Raw genomic sequence first — 27,860 nt, forward strand, 5'->3', positions numbered from 1 at the left:
AGAAATGGAGAAACTGAAATCTATGACAGAAGTGACAGCTTTAATTTTGGTCCAATTTGAAAAGTTGGAGTCAGGAAACTAGAGGAAACGACACAACACGTCGGTGACGACGATCTCTGCCTGAAGTGTGGGTTCGGACGATTTGTTATGACGTATGCGAGAAGGCGGAGGGCAGACATGGCCCAAGGCGGCGCGCAACACTAACCTCTACGGTGCATTTCAAAGCTAGCTATGTGTGTGCACAATTCTTGTCCGTGCTCGGGTTATCCTCGGCCACATGAATGAAAGTATGGGCCGCAAAACCCCGCACGAAGTGTCGTGAAGCTGGGAGTCTGTCCTGAAGAGGAGGCGCTCAGCGATGCAAATTTGCGCGTGAAAGTGGAGGTGTCCGTGTTTACGTCGTGCACAGCACTGCGCAGCACCCAGGTACGTTTACGTCTGCCAGTGTGGTTCCGCCCCGCCGCGGCATGCTTGGGGCGCGGGGCTCGAGGTTGTCGCGGACCCGCCCCGTGTGAACCCTTTCCCCGTTAAATCCCCGAGCCCCTGCCAGGCCCAGCGTGGTGCAAGAGTTGAAGGTGGGTCCGCGCGGCCCCGGCTGTCGTATGATCGCCTCCAGCCAATGGGAGCGCGGCGCGGGCGCGCCACCTTCAAACGCTATCGACCGCCCCACGTACGCAGCACGCACGCACCCCCGTCCCGGCACTGGAAGGGAAGCTAGTCGGGGCAGTGACCATGGCAGTGGCGTGCCCGGCGAGCCTCTCCGCTCGCGGTCTGCGAGGCGGTTGCTCTGAGATGAGCAGTGCGGTGCGCGACTCGCCGCCCACCGCCCTCGCGACCAAACTTCCCTCCAAATTGGTGCGCCGCGATGTGATGGCGCGGCCCGAAACTCGCAACTAGGACGGGTGGTGTGGCGAGTGTCCGCCGATGCTGATTCCCCTTTCCCCTTATCGGCTTGGGCCAGGCATCGAGATCGCCAGGCACGCTGTGGACGCGGCGCTGAGGTCGACGCGAACGTGGAGGCCGGGGAGCAGGCGAGCAGGCCGCGCGGCACGAGCATCCCGTCCTGGTGCCGTCGCAGTGACAGCGGCACAGCGGCGCCCTCACACTGTTGAAAGGCTGCTTCCGAGGCATGGCCAAGCGCAAAAAGAAGACGGTCTTTAAGAAATTCTCGGCGGACGCGAAGGAGCCGGCCGAGCAGTCCAGCACGCAGTCGGCGAGCAGCACCGGCGAGAGCGGCAGCGAGCAGCCGCGGCAGCAGCAACCCGACAGCGCGCCCGAGGTCCCCGAGGTCCCCGCGGTGCACGCCGAGCACGCCGAGCAGACCGAGTCCGTCGTGGACAGCCTGGGCGTTGACGGTGAGTTGCGCCGTCTCCTGGAACACGAGCTCGTCGTCGCCCTGGAGGCAACCTCGTGGCCGTCTCACCGATGGACTGCTAGGGACTTGGAGGAGCATGACGGTTTGGCGTCTAGTTGGACCACGCCGTCGTTGACAGCCGCTCCGTGCCCGCGGTGCGTGCCTGTCCCCCCAGGGACTGTCGTGAAAACGCCAGCCCCGCCGTGGTACTTCCCTTGGCTGTTTAAGCGGCGCCCCTTAGGACGTCCGCCCCGCCTCGGTGAACTTTGGTCCGGGAGCGCTGCGAGCCGAGGGCAGCCCCGTCGGCCTGCTGGCCCTGCTGGCCCTGCTGGCCTGGGTCGCACCGATCAGCTGATTTGCATTGGGCTTCCTGCTCCCCCCTCTCTGTTCCGCCGTCCCGCCCCGCCTGGGCCCCTTTGGGCTGCTCGGTGGATTGAACGACGTGCTGGCGCTGGCCCTGCTACATCGTCTTGATTGCCGAATACCGCCTTCGCGGGCAAGCTGGCCCAAGCGCTGGCCGACTGTCCGGGTTGATTTTGAAGTGCGTGCCGTGGTCCTGCGCCCGGATCAGCGTGGCTAGGGATGCTGACCTCGCCAGTGACAAGCTGCGGACTGATTCGGAGAGGGAGGAAGGTTTCCTCTCACTCGCTCCCTCTCTCTGTCTGCCTCTCTCGCACTCATGGCGCGTCCCGAATGGGTGCGAGAGAGACAGGTGCCAGGTCAGACTCCGCGAAGGGATCACCTTCCCTTTGCGGGGCGATACGATAAATCGTATCGCTTTCCTTACGTAATGGTGATGGCGTTGTTTTGACGGATTATCTAATTCGCCAAGAATGGGCCGGGGCCTTCAAACCGTGTCGTCCAAGCCGAGCAAGTAGAATGAGAAATAAAAAATAAATAGTTGGAGACGTGCGTCAGGGGTATATGGCGCAGTGGCGCAGCGGTGCAGGAGGATTTTGTCGCCGTATCTGTGGAAAAGGCCTGCCGGCCTGCCTGATAGGCGTTGCGCCCCGCCGGGTTAGGTTCTGCAGACCCGCAATGAGATAGGTCCGCAGTTCATTGCGACTATTTTGGCTTCGTTTTCGGGCCCCGACTGGGGCCGACCGAACCTCACCGAACACCGCCCGCGGGCGCCGCCTTTGAAGCCTTTCAGGTCTTCGGGGTCCAAGCGTCTGCTTTTGCGAACGGCGGCTGCTGGACGGACGGACGGACTGCACGGCTTGCAATCTAGATGAACAAAGCGGAAGCGGAACGCAGCGCAACGCGCGGACGGCATCCCCGCCATCGCCGCGCGGGCCCGGGCATGCGTCCGCGCGTCCGCAGCACGTGAGCGTCTTGCTGTGGACGGATTCGTCGCTCTGTCTCTCTCGCACCTAGAAGGGACGCCGCACGAGTTGCGAGAGAGACAGAGCGACGAAAACGACGCTCGGCATCAGTCCACTGACCGGCCCGGCCCGGCCGCCCGGCGGCGAGTTTTTCAGCAGTTTTCCCCCCCTTTTGAAAACGGGTACGACAGAGTCGCTGCCTAGTGTCTCGCGGCCGGTCGGGTTCCTCCTGCCCCGGCCCGCGGCTCGTTGGTGCGTTTTGGGAGGGGGTGGGGGGCTATAGTGTCTTGACATGTGTAGCGGGGGGAGGTGTGGCTCCGGAAAATTTCGTCAATTTGCTTGCCTAGCCGCGAGGTTTCCTCTGGTCTAACCTAATCTCTGCTAGATCCTAAAGGTGTTTTTTTTTTTTTTTGGGGGGGGGGGGGCTTCCCCTGCCGGTGCTGGACACCGCGCCGTTGTGTGTGTCGTGTGTGTGATGCTGCTGCGGTGGCGGCCCGGTGGCGGCCGTAGGCGCGGCGGCGGCGCGACACACGGTTCGCGGCTACTCGCGGCCAGGCCCGCGCTTCGCTTGGCGCTTCGCATCGCTCCGTGGCCAACTGAAGGCGCGGTGCGGCCAGACCAGGCCAGGCCAGACGGACGCGGCGGCGCGACCAGTGCGAGTTGACGGCGTCGACGGCGTGGTTGGCGCGGACGGGGAGTGACTGCGCGCTGTGACCTGAGGGATGTGGATGTTGGAGCAGGCCAAGACAGTGCTGGGCAAGCTCACAGGAACAGGTGGGTGTACTTGCAGTGCGGTGGGGTCGTCGCCTGGCGGGGGTAGGGGGTGTCCTTGTCGTGGCGGGGTGGGCGGCAAGGGCTGCGTGGGTGTTGGGGAGGGGAGGGGGCGGCCCCTCCAGGTGCCGCCGCACTGGAAGCTGTGCTGCTGCGTGGACTTCCCCGCCCCGCCGTCGCCGATCACAGCAGTGCGTCCGTGTTTGTGGAAAACGTCAGCCAGCTGAACGATCGGCGAGGGGCGGTGTTGTCCCCCACCCTACTCCACCCCCTTTCTCACGGCGTCCCTTCCTCTTTGACCCAAATAGCGACGCCCTGACTGTGACGCCACGGTCCCTTGAGGGCGGCCTGGGTGGCCAGTGTGGTGGCCGGCATGGTAATGACCGATGTCCAATCGCCTTACCATAACATTACCATATCAGTCGAAAAGTGTTAGTTTTGTGCACACGCGCGCACGTGTGTTTGTGTACACGTACGGCGTTGACGTGCGCATGCATCGCGGAGCGACGAGCACCGCGGCTGCTCGTTTTGTGGTGGAGCTACTCTTTTTTTCTTTCATTCCGACTATGTTAGTGCGCGTTGCTCGCGGACCCACGTCATCTTTTGATTTTTTTTTTCTCTCACGCGGAAATGGTAACGAAAGTGACTTGGACGCGCAAAGTGCTTCGTCTCTGCAGGAATGCGTCTGTGTGTGTGTGGCGTCGTGTCCCTGGGGACCTGCCCTGCCCCGCCCCTTACCTGGCCGGCCACACGATGAGCAGCGCCACTGGCTTGACGCGCATTCAGTGTCCATGTCTGTGTGCCCGTGTGTGTCTGTGTGTGTGCCTGTGTGTGTGGAATATTCACGGGCGTGGAAGTGCCCCACCGGCCCTACTACTATGTGCTGACCAAGCACCTGCTCCGCGCGCTGGCCGCCTTGCCGTGCTAGCCTGCTACCGCGCGTTGGGCCGCGGGTCGTTGTCGCTGCCGCACTCGCGCAAACGAAATAAATCAAGTCGCGCGCGCGCCAGGTCGCGGGTTCGATTCCCGGCGCGGTGCCGACACTAAATCGCCGCCGGTTTTTCTGGCCGTTTTTCCACCGAGGCCGCCGCCTTGTCGCACTGGCGCGCCTCGCTTCACTTTGTTTAACTGCCGCGTGCGAGACGCGCTTTTTCTATGAGGTTGCTCGACTTGTCGGTTTTGGCATTTTGGCGCCGCGTCGTCGCGGGCCGGGCTGCAGGGCCGGGCTGTGGGACTAGGCTGTAGGGCTGGGCTGTAGGGCTAGGCTGTAGGGTCATTGGGGCAGGCCGTCTTAATGAAGGGCGTTTGCTTTCACCGCCTCCCTCAGGCCCTTCCCTGCCGCGGCCGCCGGCCACGCGCTCACACACACACGCTCGCACGCACGCGCACGTACACTCACACAGCAACTCACACACACAGGCAGACACACAGACTGACAGACACACAGACTGACAGACACACAGACTGACAGACACACAGACTGACAGACACACAGACTGACAGACACACAGACTGACAGACACACAGACTGACAGACACACAGACTGACAGACACACAGACTGACAGACACACAGACTGACAGACACACAGACTGACAGACACACAGACTGACAGACACACAGACTGACAGACACACAGACTGACAGACACACAGACTGACAGACACACAGACTGACAGACACACAGACTGACAGACACACAGACTGACAGACACACAGACTGACAGACACACAGACTGACAGACACACAGACTGACAGACTTGCCCTCCGAGCCGAGCAAGTGTGGCACTATCATGCGAGATGCACGCGCGAGCCCAGCCGGGCCATGCCAGACATGCGAGTGAGGCTGGATAGCCGCAAGGCCCGCAAGGTCGCGGCCAGTGCGGCCTGCCAGCCCTGCCAGCCTTTTGGGCGGCCGGCCGCGGCGTGCTCTAGAGCCTCTAGAGGCTGATAGCGCCGGGGATGTGCTCCGCGTTTAGCGCTGTATCGCCTTGCGCCGCTCTGGCGCTCTGCCGCTCTGCGTGGCGATGGGCTGATCGAACCCTTGGCGATAAGTGCGACTGCCTGGCGTCCCCCTCCCCCTCCCCTACCCCGGGCTGCTCGGCCGAGGGCTTAGCTCCCGTCTCGGACGAGGTGACGTCCTCGATGGCGATTGGCACAGGGGAAAGGGGGAAAGCGGAAAAGCGGCCCGTCGACGTCATGGATTAGTGCAAATGGCCGGGGGCGTTGGAAGTCTCTGCGGGAATGATTGGTCGTTGTGCTTCACAGATCAATTCCCTGCGAAGAACTTTCTTTGTAGCTACGAAGAAAACAGTGGCTTCGCAGATTACGAAGGAAATCGTTTGTACGCAATACAAACAATTTTGTCTGTATAACAAGGGAAAAATCCTTCGTTGCCTACGAAAAACTTATTCGCAGCCTGCAAAAGGATCTCATTAAGAAAATTAAATTTATTTGTATTTCACCGATTGTATTACAGACGATTTCCTTCGTAGGCTGCGAAGTCGCCGTTTTCTTTGTATAACAAAAGAACGTTCTTTGTAGAGTTTTTAACGTGTTCGCCTCATTGGACTCATCAAATAGCCAACGCAGAGATTCGTGAGAAACTGTGATGACTTCCAGGTTTTCCGGCTACTTCAGTACACTCTTGTCCTTGTCCGAGTGAAAGGGCCCCGCAGCTGATAAGCTCACTGTTGCCGAGGTGCTCGAGGTGTTCGAGGAGGCCCTCGAGGTGGGCGTGTCGTCGCCCAGGACGCCCAGCGCACAGGCGACTCTCGCCTGTCGAGGAGCGCGTCGTAGGGCGGGGCGGGGGCGGGGGCGGGGTGCCTATCTGATTTGAGTCATTTGGCGGATTGGTGGCCACCACGTGGCCAGCAGGCCGCGGCGGCCTGGCAGCCAGATTATGGGGGCGGGGCACGCCGGGGCCACGCCGCCACGCCGCGGCCCACCTTTCCCTCGCGGAGAGTGCGGCGGCGTGGTGTCGACGGCGCGGCGCCGACGGCGTGCCGCCACCGGCGCATTCCTGTCCTGGATCACGGCGTCGCGGGGCGCGTCGCGGCGCGTCGCGGCCAATGGAATTGGAGCACAATGAGATGATGCCGGACCATGGCACTCAAGGCAGGCCCAGGCCAGACCCACACCCAAGGTGAAGGCCCGTCGCTTTGTGGTCCTCGCTGTCCGCCGTCCGCGCGGTGGGGGTCCAGGGCGTCCGCCGCGTCCGCCGTCCACGCAGGACTCTGCTCCACGCAGGACTCTGCTCCACGCAGGACTCTGCTCCACGCAGGACTCTGCTCCACGCAGGACTCTGCTCCACGCAGGACTCTGCTCCACGCAGGACTCTGCTCCACGCAGGACTCTGCTCCACGCAGGACTTCTCGCTTGCTCCACGCAGGACTCTGCTCCACGCAGGACTCTGCTCCACGCAGGACTCTGCTCCACGCAGGACTCTGTCCACGCGACTCGCTCCACGCAGGACTCTTTGGGCTTGCTCCACGCGGACTCGTCACGCAGCTGTCCACGGGCCGTCACGCAGGACTCTAGTCCCCGTCCAAAGCGCTGGTCAGCTGCCATTTGGAAAAAAAGTGGCATTTGGGGCCGTATGCCGGAGCTTTTCTATATACTTCCTCGATTTGGAAGCAGGGCCTCGGACCGGAGCTGCCAACGACGCATGATGTACCTTTGTTTTCAAGGCGACCGCTGTCCGGAACCGTTGTAACGGCGTGTACATGTAGCGCCTGCGAGGTAGGCCAGCGGTCCGCCCCGCGACGCACGGGTGTGGAGTGGAGACGGCGGCCTACCTCGCGCCTGGCTGGATTCCAGCGCGCGTGCGTCCGGAGCGTTTCGGCGGCCGTGCTCTGTCGCTGTCGCATCCACTGTCGGGCAGCGGGCGTTTACAGAGACGGGCTCGGCTTCGCCTGCCCCGCTGGCCGCTCCGGGCTGCCCCAATGAAAACACGCCTCCAGGGCGGCAGGGGCAAGGTAGGCCACCGTCTTCACACCGGTGCGTTGCGGGAGTGGTCGCTGGCCTACCTGCCAGGCGCTACAACGCGCGGGCCTCTTAAACACTGGCAAAGCTTTTCAAAGCTCCAAGCTCTAGATTTCCGAAAACACCGGCGTGTCTGAACCCATTGCACGTGCAATGCAACTTGCGAGGACACTGCCTTTCTAAAGTGCCCACCTGGGAACCGATTCCGCGAATCGTTTCCGTCGCTCTGTCTCTCTCGCGCCTGAACGGAACACGCCACGAGTGCGAGGCAGGAGGGACGAAAGCGACTCTCGGAATCCGTCTCCGGGAGAACGTGTAGGGCCCCCTGCCGCCGATCGGTGGGAATGGCAAGGCATGGCGGCAACGGCACGCGCTCTGGTCGTCCGTCGCTCGGCTTCCCTCTTCCCACGCGGGCACTTTACTTGCACATATCCAGCGCGGCCAGCAGCGCGCTCGGCGGCTCGGCCAAAAATGTTGATGCGCCGCCCCGGTTCGTGTGAAATGACGAAAAGTTCCGCGCGCCACAACGTGCGACGTATACGTTCACGGGCGTTTTTGCGCGAGGCCCGCCGCCGTGATACGTATCGGTGCATCTTTTGCGCTGCGGTAAATGTGTCTTTGGTCTTCGCCAATCTTTGTGAAGTTCGCGACGGGGCATCCGAATGGCGTCCGTCGCCTGATTAATAGCAAAAACAAAACGCGGCAGATTTATGATATTGACCTGTGTAATGCCTTTTGATTGGGCGGGCCGACGGGGAGGGGCGCCCGTGACGCTGGTCGCCTTAATCGCCGATGGCGTCGAAACTACGACGTTGGAAACGTAGCGGCGGAGCCGGCGAGAAAAAAATAAGTAGCGGCTCCGCGAGTATTTGAACCCAGGACGGCCGCGCGAGACTGCCCGTGGCAAAGGCCAGCAAGGACGCGGCGTCGCTGCTGTCGCTGCTGTGTGGTCCGATCAGCTGATGTGTGTCATTCACGTGTGTTCGCGGCTGGTGCGCATGGCCCAGCCGGACCGAGCCGGGCCGAGCCGAGCCAAGCCGGGCCAAGCCGGGCCAGAGAGAGGGAGAGAGAGAGAGAGAGGAAGGAGGAGGGGAGGGGGCGAGGGGCGTAGGTGCAGTATCAGCATCACATCATCTGCCGGCCGCTCCGCATGGCTCCGCGCCGCTACGGGACGCGAACCGCAATCGCGGCCCGAGTGACCGTTTAGTCGCTTCCCGAAAGCCAAAGCCGCTCGCGAGCAGCCGAGGCGGCCGAAGCGCGAAGCCGAAGCGCGAGCAGCCCGACGACAAGGCGAAGGCCGAGCCGCGCAGCCGCGCCGGCACACTCGAGAACGGGACGCGCTTCCCTGTCGTCGCGTTCGAGTTCGACTTCGAGGTGAGCAGGAGCAGGGCTGTCCGCCGGGCCTTCCGGTCCTTCCCTGAGCGCTGCGTGCACCGCGGGCGGGGGCTTCTAGTGCGCGCGCAACGCGTGTGTGGTGTTCGTTTCGGTCGGCTTTGTGGACGAGGAACGCGGGTGGGCATTCCCTTGCCTTGTGGGTTCGTTCTCCCAGGTGGCGGCGGAGGGCGCGGCGCCCTAGACAAGGACCGAGGGGGCCGAGGGGGTTGACCTTGTTGTCGTGCCACGCACAGCACCCCCAGTGCATCTGACGCGCGGCTAGCCGCGGCTAGCTGTGTCGGCGTAATGAATTCGAGCGACCCGGGCCGTGCCGCCGTGCCGCCGTGCCAGTGCTGTGACGCGTTGAGGAAGCGCCGGTCCGGTTCGTGTCGTTTTCGGGGACCGACAGGACAGTCCGACCGTCCGGCGAGCCGTCCGACCCGCTGGCCTGGCCGCGCCGCGCACTGTGCCGTCGATCGCGGGCCGCGGGCAACAACACTGGGAACCCAGGAGTGTGACGTCACGCTCGTCTGAATAATTTGTCGCATTCGTTTCAACGTGGATTCGGGCGTCTTTCGGCGCGGCCCTCGCCGAGTCACATTCGTACCAATGTGACAACAACGAAACGAACGTGACGTCACGTCGCTGGATTGAACCTGGGTGTCACTGTCGGCGCCCTGGCCAGCCCTGGCCGGCATCATTGTCCTGGGCGGCTAATTAGCCGGGCCTCCGAGACGCCACCGCTCATTCGGCTGCAATGTGATTAAGGTCGCCCGGTTATCTGGCGAGTGGGTGGTGCCATCTGCAGGGTCATTGGCGGCGGTGGCGGTGGCGGTCGGGGGAGGGGGAGGGGGGTTACATGTAACCGATAACGCGCTCCGTGGTACGTAGTGCCCGAATAGGTGGCGCCCTGGCCGTGCAGGCCGTGCATTGCTACAGCGTTTCCCGTTTGCAGACTCGGCGCAGCGGGAGGCGGACGACGACGCAGAGGACGGCAGCAGCGCCGGAAGCAGCTTCGAGACCATCATGGAGGCCGAGACCGAGGCCGACAGGCACCCCGTCAACTTCACTGTCGGCGAGGAGGACGATGTAAGTGCCGCCACGCCGCGGACTCATGGCATGCCACGCACCGCTCTCGTCGCTCTGTCTCTCTCGCACTCTTGGGGCGCCCCGCAAGGGTGCGAGAGAGGCAGCGACGCAGACGCAAGCGCAGTGCTCGGTGGAATCTGCCTGCTGATCTGCCCGCGCCCTTCATTTTTTAGCGACACGTTTCAATTTTGCAGGTTGAGGGCGAAGAACACACCGAGGCCGGCGACACCTTCCCGTCGTCGTCCTCCTTCGCGTCCAACTCGGGCATGTCCAGCAACAGGAACTCCATCAACAACATGCAGGACCTGCTGAACGAGCGGCGCCGACGACTCAGGTAAGCGAGGGGCGGCAGGCTGTCTCCTTGACGGTGACGGTCGCAGGCGCGGACCCAGAACGTTCATGGCCTTCCCGAGGGCGTAATGCAAGGCTATCTTGCGAGGCCTTTATCGGGGAAAAGGAGTATTTTGTGTACCTAGTAACCTAGTAGGAGGGGTACTTACTCCATCACACCCCCTGGATCCGCGCCTGGACAGTCACTCCGCCGAACCGAGCGGCGAAGACTGTGCGAACCCAAAGTACGCAGCGGGGTTATCGCTCGGGCTGCGCGAGCCCCGCGAGCCCCGCGAGCTTGGGCGTAAGGGGTGCCCTGGCTTGTGCCCTGGCTTGTGCCCTGGCTTGTGCCCTGGTGCCCAAGGGGACGCGGGCCGTTACGTAAGCCCCTTATCGTTTCCGTTTCGTCCGTTGCGTTCGTCAAATCGAGTTACGGTACCAGCGGCCGGTGACGGGCTGACGGCCGCGCTGATATCGCTTCTCGTTGGCGTCGGCCTTTACATGTGTGACCGACTGCCCGTGCGAGTGTACCGATTGGCAACCAAGTACCTGTTGTCTCTGCCCTTTGGCCGCGTGGCGGCCGCGGACCCGCGGATGCTGCAGATCGAACAGGGGCGGCTGGTGAGTGCTCCAGGCCCCGGACCTCCCGGCCGACGACGATGACGTGCACTTAGTTGTTGTTGTCGCACCGCGTGTGTCGCCTCACCCTCGGCTTTGCTGTCGCACTGTTGCGCTTTCCGTCTGCACTCTGCACTCGTTAGCCGGCCGCGACAGGGTGTGTTGGCGGTGGAGAGGCAGGCCCCAGAGAGGTTCTTGAGACGTTCTAGAGAGGCCTCAGATTGACTGGAGGCCCAAGACAGGTTCTTGAAACGCCCTAGAGAGGCCCCAAAGTGACCAGAGTCCAGCCTCTCCAAGCCGCCGGTTGCGCGCCGCGGTTCGAATGCCGACGCGCTGCCGCGCCTCGGCTGCGCGCTGCCGGGCAGGGACAGGGACAGGAACCGGGCGGACCGGCGCCGCCTAGGCCCCTCCAAGCTCCAAAGCCCGGCCGCGGTTGACGCGCGCCCCGCCAGGGGGCAGCACAGCACGACGCGGCGCCGAGCCGGCGGATAGATTGAATGGCTAACGCAGGCCAACGGCTTCATCGCTGCGGTTGTATCGACGTATCGACAAGTTGAATCAATGACAGTGTGTCCGACACGAGGCGCCACTGCGGGGCTTCTGGCTCCGCGGGCATGTCGGCAGTGCGCGCAGACAGTGCAGGCGCAGACAGTGGCGGGCGTCGCCGCGTCACGCCGCTGCACGGTGGGTGGCCTACCCCGCGGGCGCCTTGCCTCTGGCCTGGAGGAGCAGGCTGTTTGGCCTGACTCGCAGAGGACACCCAGTGCGGCCCAAAGTCCAACGGGACGGGACGGTGCCTCGGTCTCGGACGAGGCTTGGTGCGTGAGAGTGGCGTGAGCATGGCGTGAGCGGCGTCAGTTGGGTTGCCTACCTCCGAGGGGCCGGGCGAGCTCGCGGGTAGGGGGGCGGTTCCCCGGTTCCGCCGCGCTTCGTAGTGCGTCTGCGTCCGCGTCCGCGTCGTCATGAGGCACGTCATGTCGTCTGCTGGAGCGCGGGGTGGGCGGGGAGGGGCGGCCGGCCGGACGGCGTAGAGCCAGGCCCGCCCAGCGTGGCGGTCGGACGGCCGGCTGTTGGTTGGTTGGTGCTGGTGTAGTTCTCCGCGCTCAGGCCGCGCCGCCGCCAGCCCAGCCCGCCCAGCCGGCCAGGTCTACGGCAGAGGCAGGCAGGCCGCAGGGCAGTCTGGGCAGACGGAACTACGCCAGTGCACCCACTGGACCGGGCCGCAGTGCCGCACTCGAGTCTGCTCACCGGCAGTCGGCAGTCTGCGCGCCGCGCGCCTTCCTGCCGCGCTTCCTCGCCGCCTCGAGCTCGATTGCTCGGTTCGGGCGAGCCGATTGCACGCGCCGCGCCGTAACACCGCAACGCGCTTCGCGACCGAATCCGAAACGAACCGAAACGCGCCGAGGACGCGGACGACGCGAGGCGCCCGCCTTGCCTTCCCTGCCGCTTCTTATCAGTGGCCGACCAGCGCGGCCGCCAGGTGTGGCACTGCGGCACAGGTGCGAGTCGGGGTGCGAACCGCCATCACCGCCACAGGATACAGTGCTGTGTTTTCAAGGATTGTGCGTGTGACTGTGTGTGCGTGTCTGTGTGATTCTACTCGTGTGCGTGTGTGTGATTCTGCCTGTGTGTGAGTTTGTGAACGCGCCGAATTCGTCAGGGGTTTGGACTTCCCCTGTGTTGGTGGTAGTGGTAACAGAGCCAGGCCACAGCGCGCCGTGCCAACACCGGCCTGCGCTTGTAAACAAACGTCGACGCGCGCCGCGCGCGCCCCGCTAAGCGTGTTAGGGTAGCAGGCGCCCCCGCGACTTGGCCTCCGAGTCGGCCGTTTTAAAGCAGGCGCTTCTAGAAGGTGGAATCTTTTGATTTAACTGTCGGTCGTTCCCCTGAAGGCAGCAGTCCTTGCTGGTGCGTTCCTCGTGCTTGCTCACGCTGTGGAAGCGGAGCCGGGCGACCACACGACCGTGCCCGACCCGGGTCCGACCCCGGACGGTGGTGGCGCCACGCCCGCGCCGCGGTCACCGTGGTCACCGTGGTCACCCAGTGCCCCCCTCAAGGACGGGCGCGCGGTCGAACCCGCCCCGCCGGTTCCCGCGGAGAGTTACCCGGAGGTACCCGGAGGTCGGCTCGTCGGGCTCGTCGGCTCCCCGGAGCGGGGCGGACGTGTCGGACGTGTTGTCGGCTGCTGCTTCTGGCTGCCTGGGCTGCGCGGCCGCGGTGAGGAAGTGATTTGGTTGTTACCGCACTATTAAGCCGGGCCGGTTTGCGTGTCTTGGCACTTTTATTGTTGCGCGGTGGGAATGGCTGAATGGCGCAAAGGCCGAGCAACACTTATTGCGGCCATTTCGGCCGGTCTTAACACTAGTTCATCCCCTCCAAGCGGGGCGCGGAGAGCATTTGGCGGTGGAACCACACCAATTTCCTCCTCGTGGCTTGCGCACGCTGGTGCCGGGGAGGAGAGGAAGGGGAGGGGGGTATTGACTCGGATTGTTTAGCGCTGTCCGGCGAAGTGCCGCCAACACCAAGTGCGCCGCCCGCGAGTCATCGTAGGCAATGGCGTGCAGGCCGTACCGTACGCACGGCAGGCTCCAGGGCGGCATGGCGCCTCAAACAGGCGTCCCTTTTCTTTTATCACAAACGGCGGCGGAAAAAAGTGGGCACTTGCGCCTCGCCACGCGCCGCGGCGCCGCGGCCCATCCATCCATCCATCCATTGTTCGTCGCGTCGTAGAGCCGCATTTGCATACACATGTACCCGGGACTACCCGGGACCAGCCGGGACATTCCCGGCACCCCCTTCCCTTCGAGCGCGCGCGGCCGTGCTCTCCGCTTCTCGTTGGCAAACTATTTCCCGTTAAAGTGGCATTGTTGGGCTCTTAATGAATGCGTGGGTCTAATTTTAGATTATCGACTGGGGCAATTATTAGTCTGGCTCGCGACGCTGATCCGGCGACGTATCGCTCTAAACCTGCTTCAAAGTGTAGTGCTGATTGTCGTTTTGCCGCGCGGGCCGGCCGACCCTGGCCTCCACGTCGCGTTGACGTCTTTTCCGTGTCAAAGTGACGTCTCACCACATAACATCAAATTGTACGCCTTTTTTCCCGTATTTTCCTTTTTTATTATCCTTTCCCCCTCCGTGCCGCTGCCCCCGCCCCGCTGCGCCCGGCCCGGTGCCCTCGCGAGGCTCTCTGGGGCTCTGGGGTCGCGCTAATGGATTCGGCAAGCGGCAATGCGGTTCGCAGCGCGGTTCGCCGGGTTCGCGTTCAGGACGCCTGACTGGCGGGACTGGCGTCTGACGAGACGCGCTGCGGTTGACCCAAAGAGACTGATTCCGAGAGTCGCTTTTATCGCTCTGTCTTTCTCACACTCTGTGGGGCTTCCCTTATGGGTGCGAGAGAGACGGAGCGACGAAAAGGACTCTCGGAATCAATCTGCAGCCGCGGTTTGGCGCGGGGGTCGCGTTGCTGCGGCGTGGGAGCCTTGGCGATGGCGCACGCCGTGCTTGACGCCGTGCTTGCGGTAATTGGCGGCGCGTACAGTCGGTTTGGTCCGTGCGTCTGGTGCAGCTCGAAAGGCATGGATGCCTGCAGCGCCTGCAGCGCCTGCAGTCCGGCTGGGAATGGCTGGGACGAGGACTCGCACACAAACTAGACAGACAGCCGCTCACGCCGCGTCGGCAGTCGGGCGGGGAAGGGAACCGAAGGGAACCCGTTAGCGAAGGGCAAGATGGCGCAGCGTTCCTCGGGAATCTATCAGTGGATGAACCAGCAAAGTCGGACGGGCCCCGGCCGAAAAAGGGAATCATTGAATGAATGCATTATCGATTAAATGAAAAATTGAGATAAATGAATGGACGATTGTGACGAATGAATGCGAGACTGGGATGTATGAAAGGATGAATGTGACGAATTGATGGACCAATGTGACGAGTGAATGTATGGATGGATGTGATGTATACGAATGGATGATTGCGATGAATGTGTGTGAACGAATGAATGCGTGAAGACTGTGTGAGTTGGCACTCTGTGGCGGCGATGGCGGTGCGGCCGGCTCGCTCTGACCGCCTCGTGTCCCCGCAGTGGGTCAGGTGCTCGGCGTGCTCGGCCACGCCATGAACCGCATTACCTTCATCGTGGGCGGCGACGCGGAGGGTGACGCCGATGGCGGTGACCGCTCCCCGTCGCCCATGTCCTGGCGCACGGCGTCCACCGAGGCGACGCGCATCCACCCCGAGTCTCCCGGCGCGTCGCCCAGCGTGTCGCCGGCCACCTCGCGGCCCGTGTCCCCCAGCAGCGGCATCCCGGCCTGGGCGCTGGGCGACCGCCTCACCGTCCCCGCCGTCGGCACCCCCGGCCTCAAGTGAGTTGCCGCGTCCTTCTGACAGCTGTTCCCGGCCCACGTCGTCGACGCCGTGGCCGTGGAGGCCCCGCGCGCCGCCCCGTGCGTGGCGTGAAGAGAGAGAGAGAGAGAGAGAGAGAGAGAGAGAGAGAGAGAAAGGGCTACTGGGCGTCGAGCCCGGTCGGCTTTCTCCCAGTGTCGCCACGGTGCCACACGTGCACCCGCCCCGGAGCGGGCCGAGTTTCCAAAACGGGGAACGACGGCAGAGTCGACATGAGCCCCGTCCCGATTGAGCCCCGATGACCTGAGCCCCGGCAGAGCCCCGGCCGAGCCCGACTCGAGCCCCGACTTGAGCCCCGACTGAGCCCCGATGGCCAGAGCCCCGACCTGAGCCCGTTTTGAGCCCCGACCTGAGCCCCGTTTGAGCCCCATTTGAGCCCCGCGCCAAAGAGTTGCAATATCTTCACTAAAAGTTCAAAAATGATTTTTTGGCGTGGGGCTCAAACGGGGCTCAAACGGGGCTCAGGTCGGGGCTCGAACCGGGCTCAGGTCGGCTCTGGCCATCGGTTGGCTCGAGTCGGGGCTCGAGTCGGGCTCGAGTCGGGCTCAAGTCGGGCTCAAACGGGGCTCTGGCCGGGGCCCGGTCATCCGGGCTCAATCGTGGAGGTCATGTCGACCCTGCCGGAACGACTGCGGATGGCGCCCGGCCTGGCCCGGCCCCGCGACACGGACAGCGCGCCTGCCCGATGGGCTGCCTACCCGCCCGGGGGCACGTGCCCCAGTGCGGCCCTTCACGGACTGCGAGCTGCGACGAGACTAGCGTTCCGGGCCGAGCACTGCGCCTCGAGGAGAGGTGGGATGCACCGTGGCGCACGGGCTCACCTGAGATCGTGGCGCGGCCGAGGCCGAGCGGGCCCTGGAGAGGCCAGCGGGTCGGCCCGGTTGTGGACGTGCGCGTCCGTGCGTCGCGTCTAGCTGGAGGTACGTGCACGGCTCTACGATGACCGACGCCCCTCCCCCCTTTCCGGAAGCATTGACCTTGACCTTGAGTCCAGCGCGGGGACCCAGGCAGCTTCTGCTGGAGCTGGAGAACACGTTCCGGGGACGAGCACGCAGCCCGGAAGGAGACGGTGTGGGAGTCCCTGGCCACGGGCTCACCTCGAGTTCACCGGCGGATGCCTGAAGCCTGCCCATAATGAATGGGACGTCGGCCACCTTCCGGACGGGCCCTTGGCGGCCCTCGGCTCTTGGTTCGACCACCTCACACGGCCTCCGGACCCTCCGGGCCCTCCGGGCTGCAACGCTGGGAGAGCGGGGTCAAGGCCAAGGACCCCTCCACCTGGGAGGCTGGGCTGTGGCGGCTGTGGCGGCTGTGCCGCGCCGTGGCCGCGTCGCTGGAAGGGGCGATGAATGGCCAGAGGGAGGGGGTGCGTGGCGTGCTCGGTGGCGTGTTGCTGGAGGCACGGAGGGGGCAGCATCGCCGGCACCGCCGGCATCGCCCTGCCAGCCCCTACCCCGGCGATGAGCGGCGTCGCGGTGTCTGCTGGAGGGTAGGGCGCCCCGGACTCGGCGGCTCTCTTTAGTCTCAGCGAGGTGCTTCGCGCTTCGCTTCGCCGGCACCGACTGGCACCGACCGCGTCGCTGTCGCTCCCCGAGGAGTCCTTGGAGCCCGTGGAGTGCGAGGCGTGCCAAACGCGGGAGTCGTCCGGTGCTGAGTTCGGGCTAGTGGCAGTGAAGTGCAGTGTCGTGGGTTCGACTACGAGAGGAACTGTTCAGTTTTGCATCTCTCTGGAACATAATTGCAACCGCTTCGCCCTGGCGCAGAGGCCTGACTTTTGGAACTTGTCGGCGTTCATGCCGTCGGACCGAATGGCACTTTGCGCGAGCGACCCCATGACATGGTTTTGAAGCCAGTCCCATAACCGATCGCTGCCGTGGTGGGGCCTCGCCGCGCCACGCGTGCGCAACACGTTGCACGGCGTTGCACAACGACTCGGCGCGCGCACACACACGGACACACACACAAACACACACGTGCGCGTGCACTCGCACACTGCGCCGAACCTGTTCCCCGGCGCGCTTGAAATTCCCGCCAAGCCAGGCGGAGCCAGGCGGGCAAGCCCCTCTGTTGCGCCATGCGGGGGGAGGCCTGCACATCGCCCAGCTTCTAGTCCGGGAGGCGTAAGTGCCGGCGCGCCCCGACGACGCCCTCGACGCCCCGCTCCGGCTGCATCCCGTGCCGCCAGCCAGACGACACGACACGACGTCATGTGCCCCGCCGAGTGAGACGCTGAGACGCCGCCATGCTGCTGCTAAGCCTGCAAGGCCTGCAGGGGCTGCCCGGACTGCTGTGCGCCGCCGCGGGGGTGGCGGTGGGCTCCACCAGCGCGACCTCTGCTCACGACGCCAGCCCCGAAGTCGTCCCACCCGGCGTCCCGCTTCAACGGCAACCCCCGGCTCAGCCAACGCCTCCACTGCCGCGCGCACCACCAGGACCACCGCGCGATGACTTGCCGTCGGCGCCGTCGCCAGCAGCAGTGGGGCCCGACTTGGGACGCCGCACCCCCGTCGTGATTCCCGACGTCCTCCCGAAGGCCCTCGCCAGGATCCTGGTCAGGTACTGCCTGCCGCCGAGGTGGCCGACGTTGCCGGGCCGGCGCTACTACACCGTGACGGGCTTCGCGTGCCGCCGGACTTCGGGGCCGTCCGCTACAGCCGCCGAGGCCGAAGAATCGGGCGAGAACACAGCGGGATGGGCCTGGTGGAGCAACAGGTGGATGCAGGGCCTGCAGGGCCGGGAGCCGCGTGCTCAGCTCGCTCTCGAGGGGGCAGAGGGGGCAGGACGCAGTGAAGAGAGGAGGGGAAAGATTGGTGTGAGCAGTGGGCCAGGGTCGGTGCCGCACGGCCACGGCCACTCCACTGGGACTTCCCTGACCTGGAGCCGGGCGCGATGGCGCGATGCTGTGCCGAGACAGACGCGGTGCTCCGTCTACCGCGTGGAGCGAGTGCACTTGAGCTGGCCCGGCCATGGCCGTGCTGGAGGGCCGCGGCGTGGCGGGTGCGGCTCGGGCTGCTTCGGCGACAGGTTCTCGCGGGGAAGTGGTGGGTGAAGGGAAAGGGGTGTGGCTGCGCCGGGCTGCGCCGCTGCGGCTCGCGTGTCTGGCCCCGGCCAAGGAGCCGCCGCCGGTTTCACCGCGAAGGCGACGCGTCAGTCTGTTGGCCTGACCGCCAGCACTCAGCACTCTGCGTCGTCAACTCGGTGCCGCGCTGCCGCGTTCCGCACTGCGTCTAGCGGCCGGCGTTCTCCACGCCGTGGAGGCCCTCGCGGCCGTAGCCGTACCGGCCGCAGCCGGGGTTCTCGCACCGACACGCCAGCTTGCGCTGCTTGCGCCAGCCCCAGCAGCACCATGTGGGCGTCCGGGCCGTCGTCGCTGAGGTACAGTCCGGCGTGCGTTTCCCGTTCCTCATCGGGGACCCGCCAAAACGCCAGTTGACGGATGCCGAGGTGGGCGACGTCGCAGTCTTCCCGTCTGACGTCTTGGACACCAGAGCGTGCACCACCGCCGCCGCCTGACTCTTGGAGGGATCCCGTTGTCCGCACAGTTGCACCCGCGAAAACAGTTATCGCGGCCCTGGCCGCTCGTCGCACTCGCCCTCGGGCACCACGACCAGGGCGCGCTGTGAGCGCCGCGGCGGCATTGTCTAGCTGATGTGGAACGGGTGCTCCAAGCCTTGCAGTGCCTTGGGCCGCGGGGCAAGACCGGCAGGACCGGCTGGACGTGCGGAGAGTCCCTTGGACCTCCTGGACCTGGAGTGAGAAACGGGCTGGCCCTAGTGCCCTGCCCGCCGGACACCAGGACGGCCGAGACTCCTGAAACGAATGAGAAATGAAACGCACCGAGGCAGCGGCAGTCAGGCAGCATGCGCCAACAGCAGCAGGCTTCTTTGTTTTGTTTGCGCCGCGCGGCATCGGCGGAAAAATCTGAAAGCTCGCCGTGCCGCGCAGCGCGCTGCGCCGCGTGTCTGCGCGTCGCGTTGTGAAAGTGTTTTTCCTTCGTTGCCTTTTTTCGCCGCACGTTGCCTTTTGCAACCACCAGCCCGCGCACGGTGTCCGCTCCGATTTAAATGGCCGCTTCTTCTGGCTTTGCGGGCTTTGCTGCGGACGCGCTCGGCCGGTCGGCTCCAGCGGGGATCGTTTCCGCGATGGGCGGGGTGGATCAGAAACGCGTCAAAGATGACGGCGCCGGCCGTTGTTTTGATTGGCGCTATCTGGCGCGAGATCAGGGCCTGTTGTTGCTGATCCACGATGCCTGTGACGTCGTCCCAAGTGACCTAGGCGTTGGGACATGCCGTGATGGGGTCGGCCCAGGTCGGCCCATCGCGTCGTGGTGTGGCATTGCCATGGCATTGCCAGTCCAAGCCGATCCTTCCCTTCCGCCGGCCGGTCGCCGCCCCATCGCCGCGCCCCGTCGAGTCTTTAGAGTCGCTGTCGCGTCCCTTGGCCGCCGCCATGGTCGTCGCCCGGACGCTCGGTAGCGACAGCCTGCTGTGTGGCCACTGTGACGGTGCTGGAATGAGGTACCGTGTACCGTCGTGACGGTGGAATGGAAGGGGAGAACGAGTTGCCACTTCTTGCTCGCCGTGCGCGGTGTGTGGACTTCCCTGCACCGGCACGCGCGATGCTGCGCGATGCACACCACAGCCTTACTGGCCTTACCCGCCGGGTCCCTTTGCTGGCTTTGCCTTGGCTTTGACGCGTCTATTTCCGCGGTGCCGTCCCCACCGCCGTCCTCGCAGCCTCGCCCCCTGGTGCTGCGTGCGCGGCGGCGTCTCGTTGGGCCCCGCGAGGCCGTAGGGCTGCCGCGACGCTAGGCGGCGCCCGGACGCAGCCCGACGCCCCTCGCCCTCGCCGGCGTGTGGCGGTGCCGCGGTGCCCCAGCGTCCCGGTGCCCGCCGGCGTGGTGCTGCATCGCCGGCAGCGAGGTGCGTCATGCCGGTGGCGCCGGGCGCAGACGCGACGCGCAGTTGGAACGCTTCGGGCCGGACGACCTGGGCTCCGCGTGGACGGCCCAAGAGGGCCGCGACGTGGACGACGGCCTGGCCGACGGCCTGGACGGCCTCCCCGAGGGCGAGGGCTCGCTGGCGTGGCCCTGCCCCTTGCCCAGGGCCGTGCTCCACGTCGCGGGCATGGGGCCCGGCCGGCCTGGCCGCTGGTGGCACCTTCTGCGAAGGGCCTCGCGGCACCCGCAGCGGCACCCCGTCGGCAGGTCCACCTCCAGGCGAAGGGCGCAAAGCGCAGGGCGCACTGACGTTGGCGTTGGCGTTCGATCAAATGCAGTGTAGTCGTAGCTGTGATATGTCTGCCAAGCGACTGCTGTCCCCTGGCTGCTTTGTTTTCCTGTTGTTGCTTGACTGGAACCTAATTTCCTCTGTCATTTCTGTGTTGACAGGCCTTCTATGTCCCAGGGGACTGTTATGCACCCAAGGTTGCAGGACAAAGATTTCACAGTTGCCACTCCTGAAGAATTTGTGCGACGCTTTGGAGGTACTCGAGTCATTAACAAGGTATGCTGACATGCATTGAGCGAGTAGGTTAGGAGCTACATCAAAAATATTAAAATTTGCTCACTATTCTGTTGCAGATTTTAATTGCTAACAATGGAATCGCTGCAGTTAAGTGTATGCGATCAATTCGTCGCTGGTCGTATGAAATGTTTAAAAATGAACGTGCTGTACGTTTTGTTGTTATGGTCACTCCTGAAGATCTTAAGGGTGAGAAGCATAGCCCATTTACCTAATAATTAAGGTTGACATGGTTTTTGTCCTCATTATTGTCATCGTATTTTTTTTTTTTTTGCTCAGCCAATGCCGAATTTATCAAAATGGCTGATCTCTATGTGCCTGTCCCTGGTGGTAGCAACAACAACAATTATGCCAATGTTGAACTTATCCTCAACATCGCTATCAGAAACCAAGTCCAGGTAAGTGTTTTGTTACAATGAATATGTATTTCTGTACAAATTGCAGTCTAACAATTTAATTAATGTTTTAGGCTGTTTGGGCTGGTTGGGGTCATGCATCAGAAAACCCCAAGCTTCCGGAGCTTCTTCACAAAAATAATATTGTCTTCATTGGACCCCCTGAGAAAGCTATGTGGTCTCTTGGAGACAAGATTGCATCCAGCATTGTTGCACAAACTGCTGAAATTCCAACTCTTCCTTGGTCCGGATCCGGTATGTGCCCATGATACCATTTGATAGTTAAAATCTCTCATTTCTTTCAACTGTGTTTAAATCACAATTTAATTTCTTTTCAATAGGACTTACTGCTCAATTTAATGGTAAAAAAATTAAGATTTCCAATGAGCTGTACAGGAAGGGTTGTGTGACCACCCCCGAGGAAGGTGCTGCTGCAGCACTCAAAATTGGATATCCTATCATGATCAAAGCATCTGAAGGTGGTGGTGGAAAGGGTATTCGTAAAGTAGAAAATCATGAAGACTTTGCGGCAGCTTTCCGTCAGGTATGTTTTAACTTCATCTTAATTTCCAGTGGCAGTGGCAATCCCGTGAACCTTTCAAAATACTAAATCTTTTTCCTTTGTCCTCAAGGTTCAAGCTGAAGTTCCTGGTTCACCCATATTCATCATGCAGTTGGCCAAATGTGCTCGCCACTTGGAAGTCCAACTGATAGCTGACCAGTATGGCAATGCTATTTCATTGTTTGGGCGAGATTGTTCAATTCAACGTCGTCATCAGAAAATTATTGAAGAAGCCCCTGCAGCTATTGCTATTCCTGAAGTTTTTGAGGAAATGGAGAAGGTATGAAACTTGATAAATGTTTCCCTTGAGAACAAAACCTTTTGAGATCTACTTCTAATATTAATACTCTTTTAGGCTGCTGTCCGACTCGCCAAAATGGTTGGGTATGTCAGTGCTGGTACTGTTGAGTACTTGTACAACACTGACGGCAACTTTTACTTCTTGGAGTTGAACCCACGTCTTCAAGTAGAACATCCTTGCACAGAGATGGTCTCTGATGTCAATCTCCCTGCTGCCCAGCTCCAGGTATTTATAATAAAATATTGCTGTTAAGTTTTTTGTTTTGAGCCTTATAAATATGACCAACAATTTAAACTTCTTATAGATTGCTATGGGCCTTCCTCTTAGTGCCATCAAAGATATCCGCCTTTACTATGGCGAGTCACCATGGACTGACACTCCTATTGACTTTGAAAACCCAAGGCACAGACCTCAACCTTGGGGTCATGTCATTGCAGCCCGTATCACCAGTGAAAATCCTGATGAAGGTAGATTTACTGAAATTAACTCAATCATCATAAAATTTTCTACCTTGAAGCACTCTGTGGAATCTAATTTTGAAATTTTCTTTAGGTTTCAAACCCAGCTCGGGTACTGTTCAGGAGTTGAATTTCCGCTCCTCAAAGAATGTGTGGGGTTATTTCTCAGTTGCCGCCTCAGGTGGTCTCCATGAGTTTGCTGATTCTCAGTTTGGTCACTGCTTCTCCTGGGGAGAAAACAGAGAGCAAGCCAGAGAAAACCTAGTTATTGCTCTCAAAGAGTTGTCCATTCGTGGTGACTTCCGTACCACTGTTGAATACCTTATCACTCTTTTGGAAACACCCAGCTTCCAGGATAACACCATTGATACTGCATGGCTGGACAAGCTAATTCAGGAGAGAATGCAGGCTGAGAAACCTGATGTTCTTCTTGGAGTAATGTGTGCTGCATTGCACATTGCAGATGCCAAAATACTGGATGCTTTCCAGGGTTTCCAAACATCCCTTGAAAGGTAGCTTTCTTTATTTTCAAGTCTCTTTTTTCTAATGTGTGTGCCAGACTTAACCATTTTTTAAAAACTTTTGTAGGGGTCAAATTCAAGCTGCTAATATGTTGGACCACATTGTCAGTGCAGAGTTAATTCACGATGGTTTTAAATACAAGGTCCAAACCACTAAGTCTGGGCCAAACTCTTACTTTTTGATTATGAATGGCTCATTCAAGGAGATTGAAACTCACCGCCTGAACGATGGTGGTATCTTGCTCTCAGTAGATGGTTCAAGTTTCACTACTTACATGAAGGAAGAAGTTGACCGGTACCGTGTAGTTATTGGTAACCAGACCTGTGTTTTTGAGAAAGAGAATGATCCATCCCAGCTGCGCTCTCCTTCAACTGGCAAGTTGGTTTCCATTCTGTTGGAAGATGGTGGACATGTTCAGGCTGGTCAAGCGTATGCTGAAATAGAGGTAAAATAATCTTCTAAAAAAAACATGCTTAAATTTTTTTTAGGAACATGGTGATAATATTTCCTTTTTTCTTTTTGTATTTAGGTCATGAAAATGGTCATGACTCTGGTCTGCAATGAGTCTGGTACAATTTATTTCCACAAACGTCCTGGTGCAGTCTTGGATGCTGGTGCTCTTATCGCACACTTGGAGCTGGATGATGCTTCACTCGTCACTGTTGCTCAGGAGTACAAGGGACAATTCCCCCAGTCTGATTTGACTGCTGTTGCTGGCGAGAAACTCAACCACTCTCACAACCAGTACAGGACCATGCTGGATAATATACTGGCTGGTTACTGCTTACCTGAACCGTACCATCTTGCACGACTGCGAGACGTCATTGAGAAGTTCATGACCTCTTTGAGGGACCCCAGCCTACCCTTGCTCGAGCTGCAGGATGTGATTGCTTCCATATCTGGACGCATTCCTCTCTCTGTTGAGAAGAAGATTAGGAAGCTGATGTCTCTGTATGAGAAGAACATTACCTCTGTTCTGGCCCAGTTCCCAAGTCAACAGATTGCCAGTGTTATTGATGGCCATGCTGCAACTCTGCAGAAGCGAGCTGATCGTGATGTATTCTTCATGGCTACCCAAGGTGTTGTCCAGCTTGTTCAGAGGTACAGAAATGGCATCAGGGGGCGCATGAAGACAGCTGTCCATGAGCTTCTGAGGCAGTACTATGCTGTTGAAAGCCAGTTCCAAATGGGGCAGTACGATAAATGTGTTTCTGCTTTGCAAGAAAACTTCAAGGATAATATGGCAACTGTAACTGCAACAATCTTTTCGCACAGTCAAGTTTCCAAGAAGAACATGCTTGTAACCATGTTGATTGATCATCTTTGGGCTAATGAGCCTGGTTTGACTGATGAGTTGGCAACTACACTGAATGAGCTGACTACATTGAACAGGTCTGAGCACTCTAGGGTTGCTCTTCGGGCTAGGCAAGTGCTCATTGCAGCCCACCAGCCTGCTTATGAACTTCGACACAATCAAATGGAATCCATCTTCTTGTCAGCTGTGGACATGTATGGTCATGACTTCCACCCTGAGAACCTCCAGAAGCTTATTCAGTCTGAAACATCTATCTTTGATATTCTTCACGACTTCTTCTACCACAGCAACAAAGCTGTCTGCAATGCTGCTCTGGAAGTGTATGTGAGGAGAGCATACATTTCATATGATCTGACTTGCCTGCAGCATATGGAGCTGGATGGTGAAAACAGCGTGGTTCACTTCCAGTTCTTGTTGCCATCTTCTCATCCAAACAGACTGCCTGCAACAACTATTACCGAGCCTAATGCTGATGGAGAAGTCTTCGAAGTCTTTGACTCGTTCCAACGTACTGGCTGCATGGCTGCATTTGATTCCTTTGAATCGTTCTCATCCTCTGCTGATGAAATGTTGGATCTCTTAGAGGAGTTTTCATCTCCTGCCTCAGTTTCTGCTAAAGTGCTTGAGGCAGTAGAGAGTGGAAGTGAATCTCGTAACAGTACCTCTATTAATGTCAGTGTGTCTGGTACTGACCAGCCCTCTGATCTGAAGAAGCGCATGGAACCCATTCACATTCTGTGTGTTGCTGTGAAAGACAATGGAGATGTGGAAGACTCCCAGCTTAGCCGCATGTTTGGCAATTGGTGTGATAAATTCAGGGATGAGCTGAAACGTCGTTGCATTCGCCGTGTTACATTCCTTGCACTGAACAAGAGGCAGTTCCCCAAGTTCTTCACTTACCGGTTCCGTGATAACTTTGCTGAAGACCGAATTTACCGTCACTTAGAGCCTGGCATGGCGTTCCAGCTGGAACTCACAAGAATGCGGGCTTATGACCTTGAGGCTCTGCCTGTCTCCAATCGTAAAATGCACCTGTATCTGGGCCGTGCTAAAGTTGCTAAGGGACAGGAAGTTACTGACTTCCGATTCTTCATTCGTTCCATCATCAGGCATTCAGACCTTATAACAAAGGAGGCTTCATTTGAATATTTACACAATGAGGCTGAGAGGGTTCTTCTGGAGGCCATGGATGAATTAGAAGTGGCATTCTCACACCCCTATTCAAAGAGGACTGACTGCAACCACATTTTCCTCAACTTTGTGCCAACTGTAATTCTAGACCCTACAAAGGTAAATTGAAAATATATTATGTTTTATGTGCAGTAGTCTGATGAGCATTTTGTATAATTCTTATTCCCTTTTATTTTTTTCTTGCCTAGGTGGAGGAAAGCGTCACAAACATGGTTATGCGGTATGGTCCAAGGCTGTGGAAACTCCGGGTTAGGCAAGCAGAATTGAAAATGACGATTCGTCAGTCTCCTAATAGCCCAACCTCTGTTGTTCGTCTATGCATCACCAATGACAGTGGCTATTACCTTGATATCAGTGTGTACAAGGAAGTTACTGATCCCAACACTGGAATTGTAAGTTTCGTTTGCTGTACAAATAATTTTTCAGTTGTCTTTAGAAGATATGTGAACTTATGTTGCCATTTTGTTTATTTTTGCAGATTAAGTTTGACTCTTTTGGCACCAAACAAGGCCCTCTACATGGATTGCCTATTTCCACTCCTTACGTTACAAAGGATTACCTGCAGCTGAAACGATTCCAAGCTCAAACAGCTGGAACAACCTATGCCTATGACTTCCCTGAAATGTTCCGGCAAATGACTGAACGTTTATGGAAGGAGTTCATTGAGGAGCGGCCAGGCCAGGACATTAAAATGCCTGATCAGGTCTTGGACTATGTAGAGCTGGTTATGGAAAATGAAGAAACCCTTGTGGAACAAAAGAGGATACCAGGGGAAAATAATGTAAGTATTTCAGTTTTTCTTTGCTTGTTTGGTTTTTAATGTGTAGTTGATTTTTATTCTGTTGTTGCTTCTTCTGTAGGTTGGAATGGTTGCTTGGCGCCTGACAATCAACACTCCTGAATATCCTGAGGGCAGGGATGTTATTGTTATTGCCAATGATCTTACTTACCAAGTGGGCTCCTTTGGCCCACGGGAAGACATGGTCTTCAATCTGGCTTCCAAGAGGGCTCGAGAATTAAAGATCCCTAGACTCTACATCTCAGCCAACAGTGGTGCCCGTATTGGTCTGGCTAATGAAATCAAGTCACTCTTCAGAATTGCTTGGGAGGACCCCGAGGAAGAGGATAAGGTATTGGTCACAATCCGAATAAAACTGAACTTATTTGATTCTTAAGTTGCCTTTTATTTAATTGGTTCCCTTTCTTGTATGTTTTGCTAAATAGGGTTTCAAGTACATTTATCTTACTCCTGATGATTATGCCAAAGTTGCTCCTCTGAATACAGTGAAAACTGTCCTCATTGATGATGAAGGTGAATCTCGGTACAAGATCACTGACATTATAGGTAAGTGTTTGCCATTCAAAACCCATTATTGACACTGGTATGGACACAAGGTATATATATATATACTGTCAATTTTATGTGATTCTTAAATCTGTGCAGGCAAGGATGATGGCCTTGGTGTTGAAAATTTGAAATATGCTGGTTTGATTGCTGGTGAAACTTCCCAAGCTTACAAGGAAGTGGTGACCATTTCTATGGTCACAAGTCGAGCAATCGGTATTGGATCTTACCTTGTCCGATTGGGCCAGAGATTGATCCAAATTGAAAACGCTCCTATCATCCTTACTGGTTACCAAGCTTTGAACAAAGTTCTGGGTCGTGAAGTATATGCATCTAACAATCAGTTGGGAGGCATTCAAGTTGTTTATAACAATGGTGTTTCCCACAAGACTGATGCAAATGATCTGGATGGTATATACTCCATGCTTAAATGGCTCTCTTACATGCCTAAGGTAAATTTTCCTATGAGTGAAAAAAATGCAAGAGGAAGCATTATTTAATTATATTTTAAATTTGTGTTTCTGTTCTATTTTTAAGGACACTCTTTCTATGGTTCCAATGGTCACACCTGCTGATCCTATCGACCGAGAAGTTGGCTACATGCCCACGAAGGTACCCTATGATCCCCGTTGGATGCTTGGGGGAAGGCAAAACCCATGTAAGTTTCAAACATGTACTGTCTCTAATTTTTATTTTTTGGCAAATTTATTTACCATTTGTTTATTTTGGTAGTGAACCCGGAAGAATGGGAGCATGGATTCTTTGACCATGGTTCATGGGAGGAAATAATGCGTCCATGGGCTCAAACTGTTATTACTGGTCGAGCTCGTCTTGGTGGTATTCCAATGGGTGTGATTGCTGTTGAAACAAGGAAGGTTGAAATTACTCTACCCGCAGATCCTGCCAATTTAGACAGTGAAGCAAAGGTATGGTAATTTGTGTAATAGAATCTTTCATTCACTTCAGAAGATGTGTTTTACCAATAAACCTAATGTCTTTATCTCT

General features: G+C 58.8%; 1 protein-coding gene across 6 annotated transcripts in view; it reads left to right on the forward strand.

Annotated features, from left to right (window-relative positions):
* Window positions 1–176: 176 nt before the first annotated feature.
* Window positions 177–27,860, forward strand: part of LOC117641556 (acetyl-CoA carboxylase) — a 30,398-nt gene continuing 2,714 nt past the window's right edge. The window contains exons 1-21 of one of the 6 annotated variants that reach the window (XM_034379001.1): window positions 177–426; window positions 9,765–9,898; window positions 10,093–10,232; window positions 20,634–20,748; window positions 20,826–20,955; window positions 21,046–21,164; window positions 21,236–21,416; window positions 21,503–21,705; window positions 21,794–22,003; window positions 22,079–22,249; window positions 22,329–22,491; window positions 22,577–22,994; window positions 23,071–23,449; window positions 23,534–25,609; window positions 25,699–25,902; window positions 25,989–26,291; window positions 26,371–26,640; window positions 26,735–26,855; window positions 26,955–27,307; window positions 27,393–27,513; window positions 27,588–27,781. In XM_034379001.1, the coding sequence (XP_034234892.1) occupies window positions 9,836–9,898; window positions 10,093–10,232; window positions 20,634–20,748; window positions 20,826–20,955; window positions 21,046–21,164; window positions 21,236–21,416; window positions 21,503–21,705; window positions 21,794–22,003; window positions 22,079–22,249; window positions 22,329–22,491; window positions 22,577–22,994; window positions 23,071–23,449; window positions 23,534–25,609; window positions 25,699–25,902; window positions 25,989–26,291; window positions 26,371–26,640; window positions 26,735–26,855; window positions 26,955–27,307; window positions 27,393–27,513; window positions 27,588–27,781 (5,934 nt within the window). In that variant the 5' untranslated portion in view covers window positions 177–426; window positions 9,765–9,835. Of the gene's footprint in view, window positions 427–1,114; window positions 1,356–3,297; window positions 3,454–8,655; window positions 8,810–9,764; window positions 9,899–10,092; window positions 10,233–14,941; window positions 15,205–19,611; window positions 19,762–20,633; window positions 20,749–20,825; window positions 20,956–21,045; window positions 21,165–21,235; window positions 21,417–21,502; window positions 21,706–21,793; window positions 22,004–22,078; window positions 22,250–22,328; window positions 22,492–22,576; window positions 22,995–23,070; window positions 23,450–23,533; window positions 25,610–25,698; window positions 25,903–25,988; window positions 26,292–26,370; window positions 26,641–26,734; window positions 26,856–26,954; window positions 27,308–27,392; window positions 27,514–27,587; window positions 27,782–27,860 lie in introns of those variants that run through there. The other 5 variants (XM_034378997.1, XM_034378998.1, XM_034379002.1 and 2 more) reach the window with 5 other exon arrangements.

This window comes from Thrips palmi, unplaced genomic scaffold, assembly GCF_012932325.1.
Source record: "Thrips palmi isolate BJ-2018 unplaced genomic scaffold, TpBJ-2018v1 HiC_scaffold_15, whole genome shotgun sequence".
NCBI classification, from domain to species: Eukaryota; Metazoa; Arthropoda; class Insecta; order Thysanoptera; family Thripidae; genus Thrips; species Thrips palmi.